This window comes from Globicephala melas, chromosome 14, assembly GCF_963455315.2.
Source record: "Globicephala melas chromosome 14, mGloMel1.2, whole genome shotgun sequence".
In the NCBI taxonomy this organism is placed as follows: domain Eukaryota; kingdom Metazoa; phylum Chordata; class Mammalia; order Artiodactyla; family Delphinidae; genus Globicephala; species Globicephala melas.
The window spans coordinates 54,706,095-54,716,933 of NC_083327.1; the positions used below are offsets into that span (position 1 = coordinate 54,706,095).

At 33.3% G+C, this 10,839-nt stretch overlaps 1 protein-coding gene across 1 annotated transcript in view; it reads right to left on the reverse strand.

Moving 5' to 3' along the window:
* THEMIS (thymocyte selection associated) overlaps positions 1–9,809 on the reverse strand; it is a 157,719-nt gene extending 147,910 nt beyond the window's left edge. Inside the window, exon 1 of the mRNA XM_030853500.2 lies at positions 9,719–9,809. Coding sequence (XP_030709360.1) covers positions 9,719–9,809 — 91 coding nt within the window. The remainder of the gene's footprint in view (positions 1–9,718) is intronic.
* Between the last annotated feature and the right edge of the window lie 1,030 nt (positions 9,810–10,839).

The window sequence follows — 10,839 nt, forward strand, 5'->3', positions numbered from 1 at the left end:
CATATTATTTCTATAGAGAAAAATAGAATTTTTTTCAATATCCAGTTCATTGAACAAGATCATAATGCAAACAAACGTTGTTTTTGCAAAACTTTTAAGTCAACACCAAACTGGTTCCATATATGAAGTAAATAGTAATAGATGGTAATGTTAGCAATATGCAGAATAGTCAAAGAAGCAACAGATATTTCCTGAATACAGAGCGGCGAACTCACCTTTCCATAAACATGTGGTAACATTATTACCAACTAACTTTCCTGGCATTATATGACTCTCTCCAGAATGTCTAATGTCTAATTTTTTTAACTGATAGTAAGTGCAGTTCCAGTCATAATAAATATAACTTATATCAGTAAGGAAATTTCGTTATGCTGAGATAATGAACAACCTCAAATTCTCAGAGATTTAAGTAACAAAGGTATATTTCTCATTTCATTATATGTCCAGTTCAAGTGGGTGAGGGAAGGGTCTCTAATAATTATAGTTACTTAGGGACCCAGACTGTTGAAGGCTCCATTTTGACATGATCTACCAGGATGAAATATGTTAAATTATGAACTAGTTCTTAAAGCATCAGTCCAAAATGATACACCTTATCTCTGCTCTCATTACATTGGCCAATGCAAGTCCTATGGCCACAAAAGTGTAGGGAAGTCCAATTCTATGATGTACTTGAAAGAAAGAGAAAAATCTATGATAATTATTTTTACAAGATGTGAGATAAGAGAAGAAAATGTTAGACCTTCAATTCATACTCATTTTTATATAAACAAAATTAACCTATACTAATATTTAATACAAAGGTTTTCTAAAATTTAATTTTAAACTCCATTAGTATTTAATAATAAAGAAATCTTAATTTATTCCTACATCAGATGGTCATATGACATGTATAGTCTACAATATATTGAGACAGATTGGGAATTCCAAAAGAATAAGAGTTAAAAGAATTGTCCTAATTCATTCATATACTTGCAATACTTCCATATAATGGATTTTACATGAGTCAAGTAAGGTTGTTTTAAGAATTATTATAATCTAATTTCAACTATCATAAAATAGACAATAACTTTGTAAGATGCCTACAAAGACATTTGAGAATTGCAGACCCTATCAAGAAGATGGCAGAACGACACTTCTATTCCTAGTACAAACTTGTCATCAGCTACATACAATTGCTGTCTAAAGAAACTGCCAAAACCAGATTTATAAAGAAGGTTACTTCACATATGGATTGATGGCCACCAACATTAATGATAAATTTTCCCTAAGCATATATTTTATATGGTGTATACATGCTGTATACTGGACCTTTATAAGATATCTTTAAGAGCTATTATTTACAAGTACTGAAATAAATACATTAGAGCTATGTCTTTGAATCACTCTATCATGATATTAAATCAACATTTTTATAAATATTGAAGTATTCAGTAATGGAAATGTTTAATATTTTCAATAATGTTCGATAATAGTTAATATGTTATAACAAAGTTAACTTTTGTGAGAGAAAATGGGTTTTATTATTAATAAAAATTTAAATTGTTTAAAATACTATTAATTTTATATTTACTTTATTCTCTTACAATTTTAATTATTTGGTATGCCTTAGAATGACCATAAATATCAATAAAGAAACTGATATATTAAGGTTTATATTATAAACAAAAATAAATTATATATAATTTATTTTTTCCACCAAAACTCTCTCTCCCCAGATCTTCATAACTTTGTCAAATGCACAAACCTAATCATTTAGGTCAAAGTCCTCTCATGCATCCTTTAGTCTACCCCTTCCTCACACCTCATATCAAATCCATTAGCAAGTCCTGACATTTCTACCTTCAAAGCATATCCTAAATTGGTCATTTCTCTTCCAGCTGAATGAAGGCACCATGATCTCTCTTCTGGATATTACATGGTCCTAATGTGTCTCAACCCACTTTTGCCCCACTAACACCAGAGCAGCCAATGATTCTCCTAAAAAGGTGATCAGGTCCTGTCAACATTAGCACTGATAAAATCTAAACTCCTTGAAATGCTCTTGCCTGCTCCTTAAACCTCTTCTCATAAGATTTCCTCTCTGCTTTCTTCTGTATGTTCAACGTACAGGAATATTTTTCTCTTCCTCAGACTAAGCCCCTTTTGGTCCCCAAATGTTTGCACTAGGTGTTCACTCTGTTTGAAATACTCATCTCCTGGATATTTTCTTGTCTGATTCCTTCTAAACATTCAGGTCTCTGCTACTAAATCAGCTCTTTAGAGTGGCCTTCCCTGATCATTTTATCTTAGAGGTCTCCACCTGCTTCCCCAGCCCCACTCTGTACTAAATTATGTGTTCCATGGCCTTTAAGGCCTACAAAATTTGTACATCCCCACGTCCTCAGCCTCATCTCCCACTACACTTCCCTTCAATTGCTCTGCTTTATCCTCACTGTCTCCTCTTTGTTTCTTAATTAGATGAAGAAATCTGTTATGTGGTTTGCACTTGCTCTGTCCTCAGCAGAAATGTTCTTCCAGAAATGTGCAAGGCTCATTAGCTTAGTTTCTTCTGGCCTCTGCTCAAATTTCATCTCATCAGAGATATCTGCCCTGATCACCCTATCAAAAGATCATCTCTTCCCTCTGCTTTGCTTTGCTCTCTACCTATTTAGATCTTCATGGTACTTGTGTATATTTTAAACCTTTGGGTTGTTTGTCATTTGTTCCAGCCACTGGAACATAAGCTCCAATAGGGTAGCAGCTTACCCCATCCCCTCCATGATTCTAGCCTTTTGAATAATGCTTGGTAATGTGTTATTGTAATTTATATAAGCTAGTACATGCTGAGGCTTACTTGATGTTTGTCTATAAAACATGCTGCTATGATCATTGTAATACAATCATTTTTGCTTTTTGTAATTATATTTTAAGTTAATTTCTAGAGGTCAGATGTTTATGTACATGTTATACGTGGATGCTTATTGCCCAGTTGAGACCTAAAAAGTCTGTAACCGTTTACACACCCACCGCCTGTGCCTCCTCTCATTTCTGCACATTCACACCTACAATGGGTTTTGTGGATCTTTTTAATATCTGTGACCTAAGAAATGATTGAGTGATTTATTGCTTTATTTGTATTTTACTGTTAGTAAATTTGAAAATTCTTATATGATTCTGGCATGTAAGCTGCCTTTTATGTCTTTTTCCCATTTAAAAATTTTATATTCATGTTTGTTTATTGTTATTTAATAAATTCCTTATACACTGAGGATATTTACATTCTATCTGCTATATATATTATGAATATTTTCCCAGTTTGTAGTTTGTCTTTCATCCACATTTATGCAATTTTTTTCAAGAAGGAAGTTTTCTATTTCATAAATTCGCTGTTTTCATTTTTTAGAGTCCCTAGTTTAATATTCTTCTGTGGCTTCTTTGAGCATTTTTATTGTTAATATTTTAACTTTTAATATTTTTTCTCCATTTTAACTTATGTTGGGATATGCAGCAGTAGCAGAATTCAAATTAGTTTTACTTTTTAGAAATGGTTGATCAGTTTTCCTCATAATATGCCAATATTATGGTAATCACAATAATAATAGTTAAGATTTACTGCAAGATTTCTATTGGTCAGCCATTTTGCTAACTATTTTATATACAATAGCTCAATTGATCTTCACATCAAAAAAAAAAACTTCACATCAATTTTCAAGGTTATGATGAAGACTTTTTTTTTCTTAAGAGAGGGACAGAGCAAATGTTGAATGTTGTAAGTTGACCATGAAATCATCTCTCATGCGTAAACAGTCAGGAGGCCAAGTCCTGAATGTATAACACACAGATCTATGCCTTATCTCATGAGGTAGGGCAATCCAATAAGTGTCTGAGCAACATGATATTGAGTGTATCATGCTGCCTATTGTCGTTGTTGTAAACTGGGAGTATTCAATCCAGTACCACAGAACCTTACATGACTTCATGTCGCCTTCCTCAAGTTCCTTCAAACCTCCATTCCCCAAAAATCTCCTGTCATGGAGTCATCACCACAGCATGGGTGAAGCCTGGTTCCACTGCCTGCACCAACACGAGACGCATCAAGAGGAGGAAGAATATGTTTCCTTGCACTTAAAACAAGAGACACCAAAAAAATGGAAATAAATGCTTAGGAAAATATATTCCAAATGAAAACTGGAGTAGCAATATGATTATCAAACAAAATAGGACTTAATAAAAAGCTATATAGGGAAAAGGATGATAATAATAGAGTTGAAGATATAACCCTCATAGCATAAGGACATGGCAACAACTAAACCTCAAAAATATGATGGAACAAAAGACAGAAAGAAATGAGGAGTGAACTAGAAAAATGAACTGCTGAAGGACTATTTCACATAACCCTCTCAGAAAATGACAGGTAAAGCAGAAGAAAAATAAGCAGTGAGAGCAAGATCTGAACAAAACAATTAAAAACAAGCTATCTGGTATATATAGGGAGATAGTGTACTAAACAACAAAACATGCTTTTTGAGCTCACATGAAATATTTCCAAAATAGGACATGTTTCATGTCATAAAGGAAGCCTGAATCAATTTCAAAGGAACAATAATATAATACAGACTATTGTTCTCTAACAACATACAATAGAATTAGTAATTAAAAGCAAAGAACAGCTAAAGGAAATTTTATAATATCAGTAAATAAAATAAATAGCCATTGGATTTAAAAGGAAAAAATGTTCTTAGAACTGAGTAAGAGTGAAAATACTACATGGCAAAATTTATGGGAAACAAAGAAATATTTAGAGAAAAATACAGGTTTAAGCACACTTATCAAGAAGCAAGAAACGCTTTTAAAATGACTGTGATTTAAACTAGGAAGCTAGAAAAGGAGCAAGAGAGCAAACAGAGGACGCAAGAAAATAATGAAGACTAAGTCAGAAATCAATAAGAGAAGCAAAACAACAGAGAATTTTAACAAAACCAAATTCTTATTTCCCTCCAAAAAATTCTATGTCCAGTAGTTCTTACAAAATTCTACCAAATTAAAGGAATAGTTTAAAGCCCATTTCTGTTTTTGCAAATACCTCAGAAAATAGAAAACAACAAAATCTATGTAACTCATTTTAGAAAGCTAGTGTTATCTTGAATCTAAAATAGTAGATGAGTCTATTAGCTCATTTCAATTACGATCAAATGTAAAAATCTTAAATATAATATCAAACTCCTACACTGTATTTCAAATGTATATATGTATAATATGAAAGGATCCTTCAATTTGAAAAGTCTTTAAAGGTAATTTACATTAGCAGACTAAAGAAACCAAACCATGTTATTATCTTAGTCAATGATACAGTATTAAGTTCAATACCTATTTATTATGAAAATACCTAGAAAGCAAGGAATAGATCAGAACTTGCTTAATTTAGTGATAGTTAAATACCAGTTCTAGAGCATTACACTCAATGGAGGAATTTTAGACGCATTTTCTTTATGATTCAGAATTCCCATTATTTAACACAGTACTGGAGGCCCTGGACTATACTATGAGGTAAGAAAAAACGGACAGTTGTAGAACATGGTAGGGAAGAGACACAACTTGATATTTTCTAATGACATCAATATCTATTTAGGAAAACCAGAGAAATAAAGAAGATAAACTACGAGAATTAATGAGAGTTCATCAGTACTGCTAATAATACTCACCTGCATTTTTCCACTTCAGTGGTAACCAGTGAGACTAGAGGAAATACGATATCTATCAATATAGCAATATAGTATGTGTACGTGTCTGCATTCTAGCTTAGAATACATAAGATCTCTATGGAGACATATTTTTTAAATTCTAATACATGATCCAAAAAATGAGCTTTTTGTTTGTTTGTTTGTTTGTTTTAATGAGAGATACACTATGCTCATGGATGGGAAGAAGACCTTACTGTTTAAAAAACTGAATTCATAATTAAAAACATGTCTACTTTAGAAATCCCAGCTCAGAATGGCTTCATTTGGAATTCTACTAAATATTTAAATAAAAAATGACATCTAATTTATACAATATCTTGAGAATGAGAGAAAAAGACTTAACCCAAGTTCTATAATTTCAACATAACACAAAAACCTTGGTAGGATGTTATAAGATATAAAATTTATAAGCCAATTTCATACCCTAAAAGAAATATAAAAGTTCTTTAAAACTAATAAACTGAATTCAGTGATATATCACCAAATTGATTTTATTCCACAAATAAATGGCTTAACATTCAAAAAACATCAATGTAAAAAATCATATTATCACCACAAAAGTTATAGAAAAATATTTGATAAACATACATTCATGACTTTTTAAAAAACTGGTAAAAAACTAGAAACTTCTTTAAACTAAAACAAACATTATATTTAATGATAAATTATTAAAACTTTCTCTCTATGGTTGTGAGTGGGACAAGGAGGTCCTTTATCATTACTCTTATTCAATATTATACTAGAAGCACTAGTTAGTACTTCAACTGAAGGAAAATAAAGTATAATCATTGGAAAGAAGAAATAAGATTCAATCAATATACACAGAAAACTTAAATGTGTATATAACAAATCTAAAATAATCTAAAGATATATTCTTAGAATTCAACAAACACAACAAAGAAAAAATAAAAACTTCAAAAGATACCACTTATAATGGAATTTAAAAACTCAAATAACTGGGCTTCCCTGGTGGTGCAGTGGTTGAGAGTCCGCCTGCCGATGCAGGGGACACGGGCTCGTGCCCCGGTCCGGGAGGATCCCACATGCCGCAGAGCGGCTGGCCCCGTGAGCCAAGGACGCTGAGCCTGCACGTCCGGAGCCTGTGCTCCACAACGGGAGAGGCCACAACAGTGAGAGGCCCGCGTACCGCAAAAAAAAAAAAAAAAAAAAAAAAAATCAAATAACTAAGAATAAATCTGAAATAGAAATGTAAGAACTCCACAAATAAAAATTATAAAATGTTATTGAAAGAAGTGAAAAGAGGTCTATTCATATAACTAGACAGATATACTAGGTTCGTGGATCAGAAGACTTCATTTAAAATGATGTGAATTCTCTCTAAACCAATGCACTGCTAATAACAAATGGGAGAACCAATTTTACAGTAGTAGTTCCCAAATTTGGCTGCATTTTTAATCATCAGGGAGATTTTTTAAAAGCCCAATGCTTATCACTTACATAATTAAATAATTGTCTTTTGAGAAGACAGCCAGGCTCTGAAAGTTGCTAAGAAAATAAATCTTAGACGTCCCCATCACAAGAAAAAGATTGTAATTACATGTGGTAACAAATGTTAACTAGATTTACTGTGGTGATCATTTTGCTATACATACAAATATTGAATCATTATTTTGTATTCCTGAAACTAATACAATGCTATATCTAAATTAAATCTCAATTATTTTAAAAAGATTGATAATATCAAGTGTTGTCAAAAATATGGGTTAATTAGAGCTCTCATATTCTGCTGGTAGGAATGTAAAGTGGTATAACTATTAGTACTTAGGAAACTTGTTTTCCATTACCTACCCAGGCTGAACATATACACACTGTGTGATGTAGCAATTCCTCTCATTTATACACCCAGTTGAATGCTATACACATGTGAACAAACATGTACAAGAATGTTCATGACAACATTACTGTTGACATCTCCAACTGGAAATAATCCAAATGTCCATTAGTAGTGGAATGGATAAATAAATTGTGATATATTCATCCAATGGAATATTATACACACTGGAATAAATAAGCTATATAGAAGAGCATGGATTAATTTTACAAAGATAATGTTGAACAGATATGCCAAACATAAAAAGATATATACTATAGTTTTCCATTAATATAAAGTTCATAAATGGGCAAAATTCATGATAATGGTTACTTTTGGGGAGGAATGTGGATAATGATTGAGAAAGGGTATAAGATGGAACTTCCAGAATACTTGTAATTTTCTATTTCTTGACCATGATGGTGGTTACATGAATGTACTTAATTTGTGAAAATTCATCAAGGTGTATGCTTCTTTCTCTTAACTGAGGTATAACATAATAGTAAAGTAGTAAAAGATGAAGATAGTCTGAACACATGGAGAGACTATGTTCTTTTGTAAGACTGGATTTTTAAAGTAATCAGTTGATTTATTTAAAGACATGTTTGAAAGGTCTATGAATAGCTACATCAACTTAGAATAAAGGAGTAAAAACAAGAGATTGGTTTATACATGAACTATTATTCTAGAGCCATAGTTACAAAAATAATGCTTCAACACAATTGAGAAAATACAGACTAATGACATAGAAGAGATATTTCAGAGACAGACCAACCCAGATGTGAGCATAATTTTAAGACAGCAACACAAATCAAAGGGGAAAGGATAACTAGCTTAGTAAATGGTGCTGGGAATTTGTGGTTACTATACGGAAAAAAGCTAAAATTGGATTCTTCTCCCCTTCATGGCACAGTTTAAAAATTAAATGTGAAATATAAAACTGTAAAGTTGATATAAAATAACATAGGAAAATATCTTTGTAAACCGAACATGAAGAAGAACTTTCTTATGAGAAACCTCAAAAGCACAAAAAAAATGAGACAAAAAAATGACTTGCGGCCAGCTTAAGAACAAAGATACATTTCATGATATTATATATATGGAAAAATATGGTCTGATTCAAAATAATCAATTTACAAATGAATTAAACAAAACCGTCTATATAAAACTGAAGGCTGCCTGCACCAATTCATTGCCTACAGGTGTGTGTATGTGTGCTTTTGTGTGTGTGTGTGTGTGTGTGTGTGTGTATGTGTGTGTGAGAACTGGGTCTGACATTTGTCAAGCTTTGTTTTATTTCATAATATAATACCTAAAAAATTATTTTGTCTATAAAAGGGAAAGATTTGCCTACCAAAAATTCTTCATCTTCCCAGTAGTTTGTCTGTATTTAACTCTACTACTGCCTCAATTCTATGACTCTGGGAACCAAAAATGCTTATTTGCCCAGAAAATGACTCTGTCTTACATGTATCCAAACCACTGCTTAAATATTCTACGGTATGTGTTGTATGTGTTGTAGGTCTTAATGCTCTTTTACTGAATTAATACAGTAAGTTACACCAAAGCACACTAACTTATTCAATAATCTTAGCTGAGCTCTGACTTTAGAACTCTGCCATAGATTCTTTAAAAATTATCTTGTAATTAGTAAACATTAACTTCTATACCTTCAAATAAGAATGCCATTATTTAAGAAATTGGAAGTTAGGCCACTGCAGAGTGAGAGAAGCGCTGATACAAGCAACTTTTAGAAGTGGTTAAGAGTTTGGTGAATTTTTCTTTCTAAATGCTGTGCTTTTAATAGTTGCTTTTTTTAAACTGTATTTTATATTCTAGAAACACAGATATGGAAAACTTAACTTTTCACTCGAGTTACAACCAATTTCAAAGAAAAGGCAGAAATAATTCATCATTCGTGTTGAACTATTTGAAGGCCAAGAAGCTTCACTCAATTCCTAGTCCCTACCCACCCCCCAGAGTCCTATCTCATTTCTCGCTTCTCCAATACTATTGGGTCTCAACCATTCCTCAGTTAATTACTTTCTCTGATGACCACCTTTCCTCTAACAGAATTCATATACTCTGTTACAATTTTCCACTGAAATTCCCCAGAGTATATACCTTATGAGCACTTTCTAGCCAGAGATGGGAAGGTGCTTACCTTCAAAATAGAAGCCTGACTGGACTTCTAGGACCCTGGGGAGGGTCCTGAGGTCAAGGGAGTGGACGAATTCTTCCAGCGACAATGCCATTGCTTTGGCTTGGGTCTTGTGCAGACCTGGTACTTACAGAAGCTTTTGGCTTCTGGGTGTCACTTGTTTGCAACTGTAGTCTCACTTCATCATTCCTTTCTCAGGCAGGAATGTCACACTGGAGCCCGACTTGGGTGGAGTAGCTCTGTGTAGGGAGGGCAGTGAGGAGGCAGGGGACAAAAGGTGTTACAGCTCTTTTTAGTTCTCATTGTGGCTTCATTTCCTTCTGACATTGAAGTAGAACAGGATGGGGGTGTGGTGAGCATATCTGAACAGACACTGCCAAAAAAGCGAGAATTGACAAGTAGCTCTCTTTGTCTGTCGCTGGTCCAGGTGTGCATCTCAAGCAGGGGCTAGGATGTTTGAGGCCACAGTTGCTTGTGGTTTGTCAACCAGGCAAGAACAGGAATTCAGGACTAAAGTCTAATCTTAAAAAGGGCACCGTATCAATTCTTTATCTCTTCACTTCACTTCTAAAGTTTGGCTCTGTGCTTTATTAGCATACTCTCAGGGCTTTTATACTAAATTTGGTTACGAAAATGCTTTGTGTCAGCTCTTTTCAGAAATCTGATACTCTGAAGAGAGGAGATCGAAACCACTTTTACTCTTCCACATTAAAACTGAATATTAAAGGAGAGTGGGGGAGGAGTGCACTATGCAAAGTGATACAGTAAATTAATATTAATTTTCTAATCGTCGCACTACAGTGAAAGTATCTAAATCTGTTATTAGGAAATCTGAATTTGCTGGGTTTAGCTCTGCTTTTGACTTACAGGTGACATCAGCCTTGTCTTCTCTGTCCCTCATAGAGTCAAATGAGTTGTATCATTTCTTCCAAGGCCAAAATTCTACAATTCAGATCATGAGGTCCAAATTTGCAGTGGGGAGGGGTGAGGATGACCAAAGTCAAAGGCAGAAAGAAAAGCCTCATAAAAATAAATCTCTTAAAAATCTTCCACTCTCTAGTCTTTGTATTTAAATAAGACAATATTTTAGAGCTAGAGTATACAGTTCAAGGTGATATTTTTAA